Raw genomic sequence first — 19,405 nt, forward strand, 5'->3', positions numbered from 1 at the left:
TCATATTTTAACCAAAAATTCACCATATAGACACAAACCTGCAATTTCTGTTAAAGTTTAAGGTTTTTTATTGAAAGAAACTGATTTGGAAAAAAAATATTTTGCCCAATTTTTGTATTTTCTGTTTCTTATGTGAATTATATGAATTATTTTCATTTTTGTCCTTAAAATACCAAAATTTCCACATAACTTTATATTTTGGTTCATCTGATGTAATTTTTAAATATTAAATAATTGGTAAAAAGTTCACTCAAGTAATGAGTAACTGAAAATTATGAAATACTTTTTACACTTTCTTGAATCATTTCTTGGACGGAAACTTTTTACTTTTACTTGAGTACAATTTTTGTACACTCTACCCACCTCTGGACTATAATCATGAAAAATTAGATTACAGAGGAAAGAAATCTGATGTTCAGTTCTTATCTTCTCTCTACTGATTAGCTAAGACTAAAGAAAATATGATGAACCTAAACCACTAATCTACAAGACGAACAATTTAGATGATCACTGTTCTTAAACCTTATTAAAGACTTAAGTTATCCAAAAAGTGTTTGTCTTATCAGGAGGAAAGTGATCGGAATGGCCTAATTAGGATTTTCAGTATCTATTTTAATCCAAGAACGGAGATTAAAATGAAAAATAAAAAACTACAACAAGCAAAAACAAAGTTTCCAAGCTAGCAGGGTAATTAATACAAGGTTTGCTTTTAGCATTGCAGCAAAGAACAACAGATCATCTGAAGTAAGAGAGGAAGTAAAGAGATTTTGGAAAAAAAAGCTCAAAATGGAGGCTTTTTTGGCAAAACAATTTTTGGAATAATAGATCAGATTGTCCAGCGTTCATTATTTTATCTCTGATGCATTAATAAAGTTAACAATTTGGAGCTACGAAGAATAAAAACAGTGAAGTCCTTTGGCACATTGTGTATGTTGGAGGTTGTCGGTTGTACTGTACGCTGGTCGAGTTGCTATGGAAACAGAAACTGATGTTTTCACAAGAAGCCTGATTATCCTGGAGCCACTGAGTCGGATATTGTTGTTACAATATGCAGAGGGAGTTTAGCAACGCTGCACTGAGCTCATTATAACAAGAAATGGTTAAAAAAAACAGACTGCGGTTGAGAGTCTGAAGACCAGCGCAACTGCAAATACATATTTTTGGTCAAGTTTCTAGTGCAAATATCTTATTTAAAATATATCTGAAATAAGATATATAAGATGTATTAAATATATTATATTAAATTAGATATATTTGAATATATCTAATTTTCAAATATTATTTGAAATAATATGTCTTATTTCAAATATGTATTTGAAATAAGACAAAGCTAACTAACAAGTAACTTTTCATATGATATTGGAGCTTTTCTTAAGTAAATACTTCCTTAACGTTAATGAATAAGTAATAATTACACTGGCATTTTAGTTCACTTGTTCATAAGTGACCGGCCGTTGTGCCGTTACCTAGCAACCTCAGTCCGTCACCTAGCAACCAAATTCTAGGCACTGGCAGATTATTTCACTAAAATATATGAAAACTGTCTTGTTCCATTGGCAGAGTTTACTTTTCATCAATATTAAGTAATTATTTACTTAAAACAAGCTCCTACATCTTGCTGAAAAGTTACTTGTAAGTTAGTTTCTCTTATTTAAAGTGCAGTAAGACATTTACCCTGGAAACTAGACCAAAAATACTTGATAAGATTTTGCATTTTTGTAGAGTATAATTGTTTTTTCACTTCAACAAAATTACAGAAAACACAGTGAAATTTAACCATCATATTGAAATAATTACACACATTTTTTTCCCTTGAATTTGAAGATATTTAAGTTTCATCTAAAGTTTGTTTTAATATCATTTACCATTTGGGACTAGAATAAACCTGAAAGTTCATTTTTGTCTCTTTAAACCACCAGTTTTCCATTCTATAATTACTTTCTATGTTTAAGGAAAGCTTTAGCAGCGGGAATGGAATAACTAATGTCTGACACTGGCTCATCCCTCAGCAAACAGCAGCTTCAGAAAGAAGCTGGTAAATGTCTGGATGTAAACACGGCCTCTGCTCCATTAGGGGCCGTTCAGCGTAATAGGCCCCTGATCCACTTTTATTGGGCTGCTTTATTAAACTGCTGTGGGAAACACTCTTAAAAACCACCTCTCTTCACACTGGCATTCTTAGAGCAGAGAAGTTTTCTTCCTGCAGTTACTGCAACACCTCAATGGACAGGATTGTTTTAAAATCCTCAGTTCAACTTCACGTCTTTAGAAATACTTCATGTCTTAAGACTCCGACGGACAACAAAGTGCCTTTTATCTGAATACCATAGTTCCTCCTGAATGATGCCTTTGGCTTGTAAATAAATCTGTCAGGGTTATGCAAATGTTGCATCAAGTTTAGTTTCAGAATGAAAGGTAAAAATGATTTTCCCAAGCAATAAAGTTCAAAATTAGAATTAAAATTTGGAATCAATGTTTCCAGAAATATTGAAGATCACTTAATAGTGCAGATTTTTGTTAGTTGTTCACATAAAATCCCCCCCAAAATTAAAGTTTGTTGTTCTAAAGAGACAAAATGTGAAATGGTTCAAGCCAGGCCCTGTAGATTGAAAAACAAAAACTCTTTTCATCCTAAAATAACTGTGAAAATGATGACAGCAACAAATTAAACTGTTTCTTTGCAACTACAGGACGCAGATCAGCTTCATCAGCTTTTGGAAATGTAATTTTTAAGTATGAAACCTGTGGTAGAATTACCTCTACACCATCATATTCCTGTTCCAACAGCATGCAGTACTGCGGCAGTCCAAGTTGGCTCAGCCAGCGGGAAATGGACTGGTGCTTCATGGCGATGCATACGACCACACAGGAACGCAATCAGAGGCATGAAAACTTTACACCTGAAAAACATCAAAAGAGAGAATCCACTCATTCCACACAAAAATAAACCATAGATCTCAACTCTCTCTAAACGTCTGATAACATGTTTGAAGCAGCTGCTGCATTCAGTCTGAGCCACGGGAATTAAACCAACTTATCTCTGCCTCTCATCCCTCCTGCCAAGTGGCCTTTCACAGCTAATGCAATGGAATTCATCAAATCACTTTAAGGTTTCAGACAACACACCCTGACATGAATACTTTACATTCACAACATTTCTCAGGAGAAAAAACCCAACAAAACAAAACACAGATTTTCAACAGGAATAGACAGAAAACAGACGACATCAATGTAAGATGTAATTCCTGATTTAATGTAGTTTCAACACTTCCAGCTGTTTGGAAGTTTCACAGGTAATGAAAACCTTTTACTGGTTTTATTATTTTGGTCCAACTGGTTTTCAACTGATTTTGCTGAAAAAAAAAAAAAAACCTGACAACTTTTCCAGCGAGTTGCTTCCACTGCCGTTAGCCTACTTCAAATTAGCACCACTAGCTAAAAGGTTAGTTATGCTGAGCAGTAATTACGACATTAGCTACAATGCCTGTTTTATATTGTTCTCAACACGGTCGAATCAGTGACATGGTGGTTGATAATTGCCAACTGTAGCTTATTTTGCCTGACTGACCAGTCGAGCCTTGATGAGAAACCATGCAGGACATCAGCAGATTGTTTACTGCTGCCTAAAACCATTTCCACCCACTTCAAAATAAGAGCATGAAAACATCAAACTGCCCAAAGAAACCTTAACAGTCAAATTCAACTGAAAGTTTTCAGTAAATTGGTGCTTCAGAATTTATATGGAAAATTTAATTTAGGAGAAATAAAGTGTGTTAAACATTTTTAAAGCTAGCAAAAAAGTTAAAGCAAAATTAGCTTGGTGTTAGCGCATTAGTAGAAGTGTGCCCACAATCTGCACATTTCCACTCAATTGAAACTCTTGTGACCAGCACCCCTCCCGACCCCACTGAGGGACAAGGGTGTTCAGAAAATGGATGGATGGATGGATGAAACTCTTGTGTCTTCATTGCTCCTCTTCTTAATGTGACTGGCAGCAGTAGGAGATCAAAATTAATGATGGAAATTAGCATGAATACAACATGAGCAGGATGATAAGCTGGCCGTTTACTGGTAACTGATCTGTAACAATTCTGTGACAGAGGAGGGTAGCTGTGACAAAACATTCACCAGAATAATCAGGCAACATCCTTAAAATATTTAAATCTCTTAAAAGGAATATGCATTTCACATTAATACCTTCAGCTCTTCCTGCCTGAAGGATCACACAGAAAACCGATTTATGCATTTAGAAGAAATACTGGAGGTCTAAACACGCCTCAGATAGGTCCTGATCAAAAACATCCATTAAACCAAAAACCACAAACAGTAAAAACAAACATAAAACAAATGTTGACAAACGCTTTACATCAGTGATTTTACAGCAAACATTTTAAAGAATTAAACTGCTCCCGTTTTCTTGACCAGATATTGATTTGTGCATTATGATAAAGCATTTTGTCTGGAAGAGAAATTGGCAAGCTGTTGATTAATAAAATCTGGTTTACTGAGCTCATTCTGCTGATGAAGAACAAGACTCATGTCCGTTTCTTTTTATCTTTTAGATAAAACTACACAGCAAAACAGTAATTTAAACTGCAACTAACACCCATGTGAAAGCAAAGCCCCGCCCCCAAAGATTTAGAAAAATTTCAACTATGTGGGCGGAGCCAAGAGACAGTGAGGGGTGTGGCTAAGCGGGATGAGCAGAGACGCCACGTGGAGTGGTGATTGACAGCGCTAAGACCCGCCTTCTAACTCTGACTGTTTCTATTAGCACTGCAAGAAGTGGTTGATTGGTTCCACAGATTATCTGTCTCATACCATGCTGTCATGACATCTGTAAAAATAAATATATTTTATTATAAAAGCTACATACTGCAACTTTAATGATCCATTTAGAGAGTTTACTAGCTGATGCAACTTGTCAATTTACTAAACAACCAAACGTTTTTTTCTTCCATATCATGTTGGCTGGAAATTAGTCACCAAGAAATAATTAAACATGTAGAAACAACAGAGGTGGAAACTGCTTCAACATGTGTTTACTCAAGTAAAAAGTCAAAATTTCTTAGGAGAAAGAAATTACTCGAGTAAAACAGTAAAAAAAACTCTACTCAAGTACTCAGTAACTGATCAATTATCAATTAATATTTAAATATACAAGCTAATTTATATAAGTAACAACAGTAACAAAATCAGGCAAAAGAAAATGTTTCCAAATCAGTTTCTTTCAATAAAAAACTTACGAATCTTTAATAAAAACATCAGGTTTGTGTCTGTCTGGTGAATTTTTGATTAAATAATGTTTGTTTTTCATTCAGTGGGAAGAAAATCCAGAAATTTTACTCTAATAAAAATACTTCATAATAGTAAAAATACTCCCAAGAGGATTTTTTTTTTCAAAAATGTTACTCAAATATCTGTAATTGAGTAAATGTAAGTAGTTTCTACCAAACTCTGGGAATGAAACGGACCGATTCCTGTTCCCGTCGGGATGAGCGTGACGTGGGTGGCAGGGCACACATGGCCGCTGAAGGTTTACAGCCTCCTTGCTTTATGCCTGTGTGTTTTTATTCAGTGTGTGTGGGGAAAGACGCGCCATCAGTCTTTCTGAGGAAGCTTTCTCAGAGACTGAGCACGTGCGGTAAGCCACCTCCTCACCCCATCCAATCTCAGTAAGAGATGTCATGGGAGCAAATGTGATGTCACTAAAGGTTATCAGAGCCGCGGCTCTCGAGGATTCTTTCACTACCATCCATCATGTGGATCATTCGGATCTGATCCACCGTGGGCCACCATGTCCATTTGAGAAAAGGAGGTCAAATGGAGGATGGACTCCTGTCAGTCTACCAGTACTTCACCTTAATGAAGAGTGGAGGTCATTCCAGTCTGTCATTCACACTGAGATAACCAGTACTACCAGCTTTATGTTTCATGTTTTTCAAAACAAATTGAGCATTTTCTAAAAGTGTAGATAAGGAGCTGTTTTCTACGGAGGCCCTGAAGTGAAACCACTTCAACAATTCACTAAGCACAGCTGCAAATCAAAGGAGCAGTGTTACGTATTTTCTATGAATATACTGCCATTTTATAGGACAATCAAGCAACTATGCTAACTTCAGTTTTTAAAAACAAAACTATATATATATATAAATGATTTAAAAACAAATTGACTTTGTAATTTAACACCTTGGAAGCTCCTTCAGAGAAAATGCACCTCCAAGGAGGAGCTGCACCTCGAAGGCGGAGCTTGGTCCACCCAGGCGTTTTGGACAGCTGAATGGTTGCCATGGAGATTAAAGGATTTCTCAAACATCAAGGCAACATTCCAGGTATGTTTTTGACGAAGGAATGACATTATGACATAAAGTAAATCTAAAAAGAGTCAGTTTAGTGTAATGCTTTAAGAAAACGCATTGCAGCAGTTATCACCACAGCTATACAGCTTGGGACAAAATGAATGCTCCATTAAAAAAACATCATATTATGCTGTTTTCATCCTAAAGTGCATGTTACTTTGTAAGCAGAAGTTGACAAATACGACACTGCACACTCATGCATACAAAGCGTTTGGCTTCATTTGCCATTTCATTATAATCTCAGAGATGCACTTCATGCTGATGTTGCAGGAAGATCCCGTAATCTTTCTCCCTCCAGTCAATCCATCATCTATTAACGCTCTTAACATTACAGCACAACACTTTAATGTAGAACTAATAACATCTAGCAAACTGCTGCTTTCTGCAAGCTATTAATCTCAAACATAAACACTTTGACCTTGTTGCAGAATATTTTTTTACATAACATCCCATTTAAGGTTTAATAATTTAATGCTTTGACTTTCTTGTAACCAACTCATAAGCATCGAAACTTTAATATTATGTGATAAAATGGACAAAAATAAAAGCTTAAAGAAGAAGCTAATTGAGCAAGAATGTGGCTGTTCAAATATTTTATTACAATCTTTTGGAGTATTGATTTAACTACTTGAAGATGAAACACCCTGAAAAAATGAACCAAACAATTTGCAGATAACAAAATTTTCCAGTTTTTCTGACTGGCTTTGACCAGTAAAAACAAAACTCAATTCTTGCTCTTTTTTCCTCCAACAGTATGTTATTTGTTGATAAAAGTCAAACTTTCACACAATTTTTCACAGGATTGTAAACCACTACCTCTATTAAGAGTTTAGATGCATAACTGTCTTTAGTAAAACCATTTCAATTGGCGAAAATGTAAAATCGAGAGATTTGACCGTCTGGAAAACTAAGTCATTAGCTTCTGTTGAACTTTCCTTAGGCAGGTCGTCTGGAGGTTGAGTTTTTTTTTATTACTTTTAACATCTAAACTAGGGCTGGACAATAAATCAATGACAATAAATTTATCAACAGATGTGATCAATACAGAACCGCACAGCATTCTGGGGGATGTAGGCAGAGGACAGACTTTGGTCTCTCAATCTCTGATAGCTAACAAAGGAAGGCAAGTCACATCAACTCACTCTCTCACTCTTTGGTTACCTAGCAACTCACTCACTCTTCAGTTACCTAGCAACTCACTCACTCTTCAGTTACCTAGCAACTCACTCACTCTTCGGTTACCTAGCAACAACCTGCTGAGTAACTTGCGCAGCAGGAGTTTAAGGTTTTGCCTCTGTGCTTCTAAAAATAAAAATAAAAACTGTATGAATGGAGGAAATGAGTACAACAGCTTGAGATGAAAATGAGGGTAAAGCAGAAAAGGTCGCATCCCCAGTTGGGCAGTATCTCAGATATTTCGAGCAAAAAAACTAATCAATAGTTATTGATATTGACTGATAGGAAAACTCTTATATTGTGATACATTTTTCAGCCACATCGTCCTGCCCCAACATAAAATTTCAGTAGTTTGAGGTAGAAACGTGTCGGTGAATGAGAAACAAAATCACATCGTCTTTCGTAAGCCGTTCACACAGAAGGAAACTAGTAGCATGAACGACAATCCAGAAAATAATCATCTGATTTTAGCAACAACAAAAAGAAATCGGGGTTGAGCATCAATCAGATTGGTGAGCTTTAGCATAAACACATCTAAGCTAGCTGGTAAAATCTGGTAAACAGTATAGAGCATTTTATTTACCACCCACTAATACTTTCACTTCTTTAAAAGGAAATTAGGAAGTAGATTAACGTCAAACTGCGTCTATGTGATTAAAGATGAGCCAACAAGTCTGAGAAGTTTAACAACTGGAAAGTAGCGAGAGGTACGCATGCCAGTGAAACCACTCTGCCTCCTTGTTCGTCTTTTACTACAGACATCAAGACTTTGCAGTGCATCTTTCAGCCAGATGATGGGAGTTATGGCTGAGCAGTGAAGACGACTGAACAGATGTGCGTCGTTTTGAAGCGTGGAAGCTTCTCCCCGACCATCAGTGGTTTATCTTGTAAAATTTTAAGGGGTTACACATGGCTGGTTGGAAAAGGTTGGAAGATAACAGGGGGGGGGGGGACATGTTGGGATAATTATATTGATTGATTTGGGAGGAAAACACTCAAAACTTCTTGTTTTTTAAATTTTAAATATGCTCATTATTAAAGAACGAGCTGGACTCTGTCCCTCGGGAGTTTGTCTTCCTCTCCTCTTCCTGTTGTTTGACCTCAGCTGTTTCCCATGACCACATGTCTCTAGAGCATCCATTTTACCCTGGAGTATAAATAGACTCACGCGTTTTATGATCTAAACAGGCCTGGCTGTTTGACAAATACTCGCCACATACCAAAGTAACTATGGCAGAGAACAAACTGGGAGAGCAGAGCAGCTAATGCAGCATCAGAGGACAATCTCCCCTGTTACTCAGCCACTCTCCAATGCCAGCGTTGGCCGTCCTCTGGAGTCCAAGGGTATCCATTTCAACAATCACATTAGACTGACAAAGAATCCAGCCAATTAAATTAGGCTGCAAAAATAACATTGGCATCACCACCATCCAGATTCCTCCAGCTCCTGTTATGATGCTGGAAACTTTGAGCTGAAAATCAGCTGGTAAGCTTAAATAAAGCAAGTCTGGACTATGCAGGGGTGTATTTCTTGGTAAATACATTTTAACTTCAGTAATGAAGATGCTATTTTGGCCATTCTGATGATATTCCATCAATCAGTTAATTGTATTTATATTTCAAATTTCAGCAATAAGGCAGTTCAAAGTGCTTTAAATCATAAAAATACAAAAATCAACAGTTGAAACGTTACATTTTCGAAGTGCTGTCATTACATATCAAAATGTTGGTTTTCATTTATTATGTTTCAAAAGCAGCTCTATCAGCTGGGGTTTTAGTCTAGATTTAAAGGAACTCAGTGTTTTTGGCTGTTTTTCAGTTTTCTGGAAGTTTGTTCCAGATTTGTGGTGCATAGAAGCTGAAAGCTGCTTCTCCGTGTTTGATTCTGGATGCAGAGCAGAACCAGAAGACCTGAGAGGTCTGGAAGGTTGCTATGACAACAGCAGCAGATCTATAACGTGTTGTGGTGCCAAGCCGTTCAATGATTTATAAACCAACAGAAAATTTTTAAGTTTATTCTCTGGAAGGACTTTAGAACTGGGTGATCCGCTCCATCTTCCTGGTTTTAGTCAGAAATCCAGCAGCAGCGTTCTGGATCAATTTTCTGATTGATTTGTTAGTCAGACCTGTGAAGACGATGCTGCAGTAATAAATGCAACTAAAGATAAACACACTGAATGAGTTTCTCTAGATGTTGCTGAGACATTAGTCCTCTAATCCTGTAAATATTCATCAGGTGGTAGAAGGCCGACTTTGTAACTGTCTTTATGTGGCTCTGAGGGTTCAGGTCAGAGGCCATCACAATCTAAGACGACATTCAGACAGGAGATGCTTGGTATATCAGCAATGGTATTAAGGCCAAATATTTCAACTTCAGCTTCATCAAACTGCAGGAATATGCCTGAAAAAAAAGGTTTTAGTTCCTGCTTTTAAAACTGTATTCTTGCTTTTTGTGTTGGTTTTAGAGCATCTTCTTTGCTGAGCGGCATCTAAACAGTGACAGAAAATGCTTCTGTTTTTAGACAGCGACTGTAAATATCCGAGTTAATTTTACCTGTAGGAATTAGTCGTGTAAAAAATGTACACAAAGACAAAGGCAGGTAAGTTGGGACTGATTAAACCCTTTCACCTCCTTTTCTGCTTTTACCACCACAATTCTCATCTTTTTTTTCCCAGTTCTTTCTTTTCTTTCTTTGCATTTCTGAAATGACACCAGCTGCATGTTTCCTTTGCTTCTTTTTAAGTCATTTTGTCCTCCTGCTCATGCTCACAGCATTTTACAGACGGATAACATGCAACTTTGTAGCTTTCGTGTCTGCACGCATTTGCAGACGCTGCCAGAGGCAGTTGATGAAAATCACTGCTTCTGGGAGCTATCTGTGCCCATCTCGGTGTCAGGCTCTCAGCTCAGGCTCTTGCGCTGACACACAGGTGCACAGAAAGCATGGCTGGACTTGCAGCTAAAATGCCACAAAGCAGCAAACATCTCAGTTCTGTGACATGCCAGCCAACTTTCACCGTGCAGCATCAGTAATTTCCACTTGGCTTGAAGTTTTGCCTCAAAGCGTTGTTTCTTTTCTGCTCTGATCTCACATTAACTTAATGTTTCCTTGGAAGTTTATTTTCACAGATTTATTATTTACATGTTTGAAATCGACTGCAAACTTATTCCTTTAAATCTCCTGTTCTTTTTCTTCAAAATCATTATTTATACAAGAGTAGAAATCTGCTGCTGCTGCCATTTTTCTCAGTAATCTGGATGATGACAGAGCAATTTATTTTTTCTGCATTAATGAAAACAATCTAAGCTTAGACTGACTAATTAAATCATCCAGAAGCTTATGTAGTGAGAGAAACATAGGAGTAACATAAACACTGAAACTTGGCAAACAACTACAGCAGCATTGATTAGATGCTAAAGATGCACAGCCAATTAGGCAAAGATGGGAATCAGATTGTTTTTCCCTATTGATCGGTTTTGATCAATGACTTGGATGTCAAATACAAAAAAATCTGTTTCCCTCCAGTCATTAAATGCAACAAAAGCAAAAACTCACACTCTTTTAATGCTATTTAAACAACATGTTTAGTTTAGTGTTTCATAAATATCTTGTACTTTAGAGAGAGTTGCAAACACAGAATTAAAAATAATGGGGATAATCTTTCATTTCTATCGCCTCTCAAACCTCAAAGAAACTTTACATTATTAGTATTGATTGGTGCATAACTTAATGTTTACTGAATAAACATGGTCGAAATCAAATTAGATTAAGTGAAACATTTATTTATATTTTAATTGCTAATCATTTTTCAGGAAATTGACAGTACAGTAAGTCAAAGTCACATTGCTTTAGACTAAAAATGCCTCCTTAAAAATAAACAGCTTCAGATGCCAGTTTAAAACCCCACGCAGTAAATACAGTAAATGTTAGGCGATTTTATTTTTTAAATGTTGTGCAATTTTAATTTGTTTTTGTTAAAATTACATGCATATGCAGAATTAAAGTGTGTCTTACCTTCTGAGCTTCGCCCAGCGGCTGATGGCGGTTTGCAGACCTGCAGGTTTGACTGCAGGAGCTACAGCGCTGCTGGTTTGGATCCTCCGCTGCAACTGCAAAGTTCAGTCAGCGGACTACCAGGATGAGTTACTGTCGACACCCAGATGAAGCCTGCAGGGAGAAGCAAAACCCGAACCGTCCTGTCACAGTCAGGAGGGAGTTTCTGCCCTCATGCACGGAGATAAACGTTTCCCCACATCAAACCTGCCTGCATGCCTGCGCAGACCAATAAAAGAAGCGGCTTGCAGAGCGTTTGGCTGGGGTTACCTTATGATGCCGGAGGGGAAGGGCGAGTATGGGGGCCGTTTGTAAAGTCACAGTCAAAAATTAACAACAATTATTTGGGTTATTTTTAGCCTTTCATAAGACGGGTAAAAAGGCTTCCTTTTTAAAATGTATGCATTTATCACGTGATTCAGTCACAGTTTCAAGCTAAATATTTAGTTATAAAATTATTTAACTAAATAGTTAGCTCGTTAGCTAGCTAAATATTTAATTAGTAAGCGCTACATTAAATATTTAGCTATCAAACTACATATTTAGTTAACTAAAGCTAACTATTTGAGCTAAGTTAAATATTTCACTGATCTAAATATTTAGCTCAGTGAATTTGCACATTAGCCAAATATTTAGCTCAGAACTAAATATGTAGCATTAAGCTAAGTGTTTAATTAGAAACTAAAAGGCGGTTTGTACAATAAAAATAGCCTGGTAAAAGTTAGCCTCTTGTCCTAGCCTTTTCCTTCGTCTGGGCTTGACTACTGAGAAATGATTACCTGGAGGCGTGGACTGTGTTGAAGTTTTACATTTTACACCCAATCGATAAGTTTGTCCGTGACGTATGTAGTGCGACACAACGAAAACTTTACCGGAAGTTGCCTGCGCTATAAACAACCATTCTGCACTGTGAAGAGAAGAGCCCATCCGAACCAGGCGGCTGTTAATGTTGATTCAGTATTTGGAAGCGTGACTGACGTCCCCGCTACCATTAGTAAAACTACAGGCAGACTGCAATTCTAAAACTGCGCAGAAAACTAACGTAATCGTTTACGAGTTCTCTTCCTGTTCGCTGATTGGCCCGGTAGAAAATCTACCGGAGAGAATCCAAATCAAGGGGAGAAAACCCGCACTGTGCTGTAAACGAAGGCTTTTGTTCAAGCGGAGATGCACAAGGAGGAAACGGCCAGGCTTGCAACAATTACTCTCATGAAAACCTGCCTCATGTAAATCTAATCTATTGGTGGTTCAAGTCCAGCAGGAGGCGCTGAGGAGACTCATAAATTCATATATAGCCAGTTTGGTATGGAAATTAAAGCAAATTATTCCAATCGTAAACTTTTGTTAATTGTGCTTGTTTGCAACAATAGCAACAAAGTGTAGTTTTATGTGCTTTTAAATCTAAGAAAAGCATAAAATCAAGCTATATTGTTAAAAAAAATGCAGAGTAAGATGTTCCATCCTGACAGTGAATCTTTTAACATTAAGGGACTTAATTAAATTATGGTTTACAAATGCATTGCTATTTTTCCTGCAGAGATACAATCCACAATAAACTAGAGTTTCTTGGCTTTAAATCAAAAATAATTAAAATTTCACTCTGAATATACAGTGTATCTACATTGATCAAATAAATTTTCTTCCCCAGAAAAGCTACAAAATAAAGCTCTTGCAATCAAATAATTGAGCCATGCAAGTAATTTACATTAAAAGGTAAAACATGTTCATTTCACTGACGTGCGGTGAGGTTCATAGCTGGTGAGGCACCGACTTAATTATAATCGGATTTGCAAATCTAGACCCCCTGAATGTTATTGTTTACGTAAGGAAATTTCGCGCATGCGTACAATACTGGAGGGCAAAAAGGCTATTCCTTTACATGCCATCCACAGCCGCGCCACAGAATAATTCCGTTATCTCAATCAAACTTAGACATGTAGATATGATTTATTTCGTGCTGTGCTTAACAGCAAAGGGAGAAACTGGTAAAGTACAACTCGAAATCACGTCTTTCTCGCTCTCTGCATCAGCGCAGCTACTGTATGGCTAGCTCACTGTTACTGTCTCTTACTCTGCAGTTGTGGAGTGACGATGTCTGGGATCATGAGCGCCCCCAGCGATGAGGCACTAGAACTGCCTGCCTCACCTCGAATCTGCTCCCATAGAATGGCAACAGGTGCAGTAGCGAGAGGTTGCGCAATCCCAGGTGAGGCTCAGCTCACTGCTGCCTCACCGGCTTCGCTTCTGGGCATTTGAATGGGAAAATGCGAAAATTCAGCGATTTTGAAGAAAAAAAATCGTCAGATTTGGTTAAATTACATGAAAAATAGGTACTTTATAGTACCACAGGGTGTACTATAATGTACACCCTGTACTATAAAATGTGGACTTGTGTGCAAATGGAAATGAACCAGTGACGTGCGGTCAGGGGAGGCAGGTGAGGCAGAGCCTCACCTTTCATCATGGAAAAATAATATATAATAATAAAATCATTTATAAAGATATTTTCACCCTGTGGTTTGTACTATAAAGTACCTATTAACAATAACACAAATAGGTACTTTATAGTACAAACCACAGGGTGAAAATATCTTTATAAATGATTTTATTATTATATATTATTTTTCCATGATGAAAGGGGAGGCTCTGCCTCACCTGCCTCCCCTGACCGCACGTCACTGGTTCATTTCCATTTGCACATAAGTCCACATTTGGCAGAATGCATGTGTCATTAAGCCCTTTTTTTCTCAACTGCTGCCCCCTTGTGGTACTTAAAGTTAGAACAATGCCCCAAATTACTGGTTTTATTTCTCTTATTAAGTCATTGTCACCTGTTCGTTTTATTTGTTTAAAAAAAAAAATCAGTAAGTCTGACAGAAGACTTGTACGGACTTCAACATGATTTGTATAAAATAAAACAAACAAACATTAAAAAAAGATCCAACCTGCCTGTACTCAGGTAAAAGTTGGGGAGTATTAAGTAAAAATGGCGAGGTACAGGTGAATAACTGTTGAGTCAGTATAATATATATTTTAAATGATGTAATCAGACAAAACAATTTTAAAGACTAAAGTAAAAACATTACAGAGTGATCACATAATTAGAAAATAACCAAATTAGCCAAAAACAAATCAAATGTTTTTCAACGTTTTTAAGTGAATTCTTACAGTAGGTTATGCAATTATTGAGCATTAGAACAGGGGGAAAATAGGCTACTTCTAGTGACAATATACTGTTTGCATCGGAACAATAACAGCAAATGCGAAAAGCAAAGCAAGCTGAAGATTGTTTACCAAAAAAAACTGTAAGACGAAGACATTCTAAATAGACAAATTATATTTTTAATAAACGACCAATAAAAACAATAACACAAAGCTTACTTTGGTCGTTAAGTAGTTAAAAAACTTTCGAGACTGATCACCTTTTCAATAATACTCGTTGAGTAACCAATCAAAGGAAACTTTCAGCCTGAAGAGCCAATCAGAATCAAGAGAGGGCGGGCTCTTAGTTGTTATGGACCGCTCTCTTCCTGTTTCGCATGAAATCAATAAACTGCAGTAGTCGCTCAATGAGGAAGAGAGGAAAAGCGTCGGCAGTAACAATAATGTAAGTACGTTAGTTAGCTAATATGACTTTTACTGTATATAAAAGATGATTTAAAACCGGAATGGGACTAAAGTGGTGACGTAACTAATTGTTTGGATTTATTTTAAAGAACCAGAGTTGCCGCTCACAAGACCTCAGCATGTGATATTGATTAGTAAGGGAAGAAAACATCCTGCAGGACAACCGCTGCTTTGTTTCAACATTCAGCTTTTACAGCCATTAAGGTGAAGTAGATTTTAGTTTTAACTCCGAGAATCTCTTCATGTTTCTTTTAATTTCGATATTGGCAATAATAATGATGATGAAAAGTTTGGACTAAATGTATTCTGTAATGATGTAAATGGTATTGAGGATTTAATTTTTTATTATAGTAATATAAGCTGGCATTAGCTCAGATCACAGGTTATGATTTTATAACTTGGGAAATTAGAGTTTTCTTCCTATTTTTGCATTGCATTTTCCTCTTCAAAATCGTAAATGCAGACAATTTCAGAGTTGTTCAGTTTTGTTCCATGTAGAAAACTCTACCAGACTGTCATTTTAGTCCTTTTTTGGTTATTTTTACATCTAAATTAAGTCCAGTTATAAAACCTTAGACCAGGTGGAGGTGTACAATTGTAATGTATTATTATGCATTATAAAGATATTTCTTTACATACAATTTCTGTTTAGTGAACATTAATTCTGTTTATTATTTTAGAACTTTGCCATTTTATGTAAATTACTATTGATCCCCCACATTCCCTGCGATTTTAATATTTCTTTATAACCAAAAGAGAAATTAAACTGTGCTGCAGGGTCTTCCATTGAGGTAGTAGTTTTACCTCCAACAAAAAATAATGTATGCAGCAAAACAGTCTAAACTGTGTGTGATTTTCTTTTTTTTTTAGCTCAAAACAGAGTGAATGCTGTTTGCTGATGCGTTTAGTGTCTGAAAATATTTCAGTTCTGAGTTCAATATGTCTGTTCCAGTTCTGAACCTGACCAGTAACTATAACGAGATTTTCAGTTCTGACTAAAAAAAATCTCATTGATTGTTATTTTCCAGCAGTATTCTAATGGATGAAGTCTGCAGAAGAGTAATTTAACCAAACAGAGTGGAAAGAACCGCAGTTTGTATTTAAATTTACATCTTCAAACTAGGAGCAAACATGGTGCATGTCTACAACTGCCATCCTTTTGCCTCACAGCAGATTGTACAGGTAAATGGACTGATGCTGAGCCAGATTAAATAAAAAAAAACAAACAAAGAACAGTTCTTCAACATGTTTTGCTCAGGTGGAACAGGAACCTGGACTCGTGTGCTGTGGAGGTGGAGCGCTGTTTGTTGTGACAACAGGAGGATGCAAGGTCTGCTTAAAGTATTCCTCATTTTTATCCCTTTTTATTTGCGACAATGTGTTGGGGGAAAAAAAGGCAAAACATTCTGTTCATTTAGATATATTCATTCAAACACAGTTATTCCTTATACATTACTTTATGATATCACAGCTTCTTTTTTAAAAAATTGTTTTTATATATGGTGTATAGGCTTTAGTTATTTTTATATTTTATGTTTTTTAGTGAGCTGTTTATTGTAATTTGAGATTTTGTTCTTTGCTGTTGTGTATGACAACATATTTGGGCCATTGTAGACAGAAAAAAAATGGAGGAGTACATTTCCAGCAAAAAAACTCTGCAATTTTTAGATTAATCTAAATTTTAGATTAAACTTTAAAATTTATGAGTTTGAAAAGTCAAACTTTCTGAGTTTTTCCTGCGAATCTTTTTTATTTTTGGAGCTCATAAATGTTCTTGTTTTTTCTAGAATATTTTTGAGATTATTCTGAAAATATTTTGCTGTTTGGCTGAACTTTACTCCACCCTAGTACACTGTCGTAGTTCTGATACATAAATTTCCCCCATTGGCGGGATTAATAAAGGTTACTTAGCTAGCTAGCGCCACGATGCTAGCTAGCTAACTAGCTAGCGCGACATTGCTAGCTAGTTATTTAGCTGCTCTTGAGAGTGATCCTTTATCTGACTGCAAGTATTTGGAAAATATATTAATATCTGTGTTTTAACTGGACCCAGGTGGAGGTGTACAATTTGGAAACGGAGGGCTGCCCTCTCATATGCCGCTTTGCTAGCATGGGCACAGTGAGGAGGATCCAGCACAGCTCCATCGGTACGAACACTCGTTCTTCTCCCTTGTCGTTCCCCAGAAAATTATGCACTCCCCTTTAGAGAACAGCAAGTTTTAATGTATTTAAGTTTGAGGGGTTAAAGTCAGGATACATGGAGATGATGAAGGTGTATAAATACTTTTTGAAGACATGGTAGAACCCCTCCAGTCCTTCTTTAGGCAGCCATCTTTCCTTTTTCTCCCCCAGTGTTTTTGCAAAGCAGTTGGTTGGAAAATGCCAAATGACAGTTATCAACCATAATGCCTCTGATTGCCTCTTTCAGGAGACTACTTGGTAACCATAGAGGAAAAAAACAGCGCCACCTATCTGAGAGTTTACACAAACTGGCGGCACCAGGTATGCTGCTTATTTTCCCCTTAAATATTTAATATTGAAACATAATTTTCTCAATATTACCTTTTTGGTCTAAACTGGACTGGGGAATGATCAGTTATTAAAAATACACCTTACTGTTTGCTATTTTAAAACTTTGTTATAAATTCAGAACTCCTTTTTTTGAGTGATAAATTAAATGTATTATCATATTAAAACTATATTCTACAAAAGCACATGCATTGCACCTTTTTAAATAAGTAGATACATATGCTGTTTAATGCCATGTGGTGCATTCAAGTGCTTGTTGTGGTGCATTCAGGTGCACCTTTACGATGCTCAGCCTGTTTTGGTGAGACGGTTCTTGCTTTCTGTTCAGGCGGAGGAGAAGTCCCGTGTTGGGGTGCGTTTGCTGGGCCACTTGCTTCGCGGCGCGTCTGTCTGGGGCGGAGTGCAGATGGAGATCATTGAGATCCCGCTGTCGGAGCATCCCGTCTCCTTGGCATGCTGCGCGGTGACTGGAGACCTCCTGGTGGGCTGCGAGAACACGCTGGTTCTTTTCGCTTTGAGGAGACACACCCAGCAGAACCTGGTAACAATCCTGACCACGGTTGGATGGTGTGGTTATGTCAGTGGTGTCCAAACGTTTTGCAACATGGGCCAGAATCCCAAAGTGGAAAATACTCCTTACTGTTTCTACAACTTAAAACGCAAAATTATTATTATTATTATTATTTTATTTAATTAGCTCAGTACAGAAAAGGATTAGAGCCAAAGAAACATTGAGAAAATCGTACTTTTTTCAGAATTCTGAATTTAATCTCAGAATTCTCTTTTTTTTCCAGAATACCTTTTTTTTCTCGGAATTGTGACTTTAATCTCTGAATTTGAACTTTTCTCTAAATTTTGACTTTAAGATCTGAATTCTTTTTTCACCTAATCCTTTTCTGCTGCTCAGCAATAAATTAAGGGTACAACATTTTAATAAAACAAATATTTTAATAATTCTTTCTCTTAATAAAAGGTGGACAGTTTTTGAAACTTTTTCGGTAATTTTTTTTTTCAGTTTATTTGGTGTAGAATATCTTTTAATCTATTTCCAGCGACAAAATAAGAACTTTCTTCAAAAAGCAGTTGTGCTATTAACCGAGTTTAAAGAAGAGTTGATGTGCTCTGTTTTGTTGTTTTTGAGTAAAAATTGACTGAATGTTTTTCAGCCTTCTTACCAAGAACTTAAAATCCAAAGAAAACTTGACTATTGAAATAAAATACTTTGTGCCTCACTTTACATTAAAGAAAGGTTAGAATTAAATTTGTAATTTAAATTCTTGTGCTAAAAAATTACAAAGTGCCGACTGGAGGGTCAAATTTGTGCCATAAAACAGTTTTAAGGGCCACAAATGGCCCCTGGGTCTCATTTGGACACGTCTCCATACTTCCTTCATTTGAGTCGAATGTTTGTCAGATGATTTTTGTCTTTCAGGATTCCTGTTTAACTTGTTGCTTGGCTCAAACAGATTTGCTGAATAACTTTATTGTGGAATAATTTTAAATATTGAGTCTGCTAATACCAGCAGAACCAGCAGAACCTCCAGGGCTCCTGGTCCAACTCGGAGCAGAGCTGCAGCCAGACTCCAGGTAATTTAAAGTTTTGTTTTACACATTTTAAAACCTGAACACACCACAGAGCATGTCTGACTTCATGAGAGT

The 19,405-nt window shown here is 36.7% G+C and overlaps 2 protein-coding genes across 9 annotated transcripts in view; one reads left to right on the forward strand and one right to left on the reverse strand.

Annotated features, from left to right (window-relative positions):
- Positions 1 to 11,829, reverse strand: part of bcar3 (BCAR3 adaptor protein, NSP family member) — a 71,530-nt gene extending 59,701 nt beyond the window's left edge. The window contains exons 1-2 of the mRNA XM_015047594.1: positions 11,552 to 11,829; positions 2,758 to 2,900 (exon numbers count right to left, since the gene is read on the reverse strand). Of these exons, the coding sequence (XP_014903080.1) occupies positions 2,758 to 2,847 (90 nt within the window). The 5' untranslated portion in view covers positions 2,848 to 2,900; positions 11,552 to 11,829. The remainder of the gene's footprint in view (positions 1 to 2,757; positions 2,901 to 11,551) is intronic.
- Positions 11,830 to 15,095: 3,266 nt separating this feature from the next.
- The window catches only part of hps3 (HPS3 biogenesis of lysosomal organelles complex 2 subunit 1), a 20,799-nt gene continuing 16,489 nt past the window's right edge, over positions 15,096 to 19,405 (forward strand). For 2 of the 8 annotated variants that reach the window (XM_015047600.1, XM_015047606.1), the window contains exons 1-8: positions 15,096 to 15,197; positions 15,307 to 15,421; positions 16,246 to 16,399; positions 16,476 to 16,547; positions 17,271 to 17,364; positions 17,646 to 17,719; positions 18,075 to 18,287; positions 19,270 to 19,333. In XM_015047600.1, the coding sequence (XP_014903086.1) occupies positions 16,349 to 16,399; positions 16,476 to 16,547; positions 17,271 to 17,364; positions 17,646 to 17,719; positions 18,075 to 18,287; positions 19,270 to 19,333 (568 nt within the window). In that variant the 5' untranslated portion in view covers positions 15,096 to 15,197; positions 15,307 to 15,421; positions 16,246 to 16,348. The other 6 variants (XM_015047605.1, XM_015047601.1, XM_015047603.1 and 3 more) reach the window with 6 other exon arrangements.

Source organism: Poecilia latipinna, unplaced genomic scaffold (genome assembly GCF_001443285.1).
Source record: "Poecilia latipinna isolate Pla-1442-1.1 unplaced genomic scaffold, P_latipinna-1.0 Scaffold836, whole genome shotgun sequence".
In the NCBI taxonomy this organism is placed as follows: Eukaryota; Metazoa; Chordata; class Actinopteri; order Cyprinodontiformes; family Poeciliidae; genus Poecilia; species Poecilia latipinna.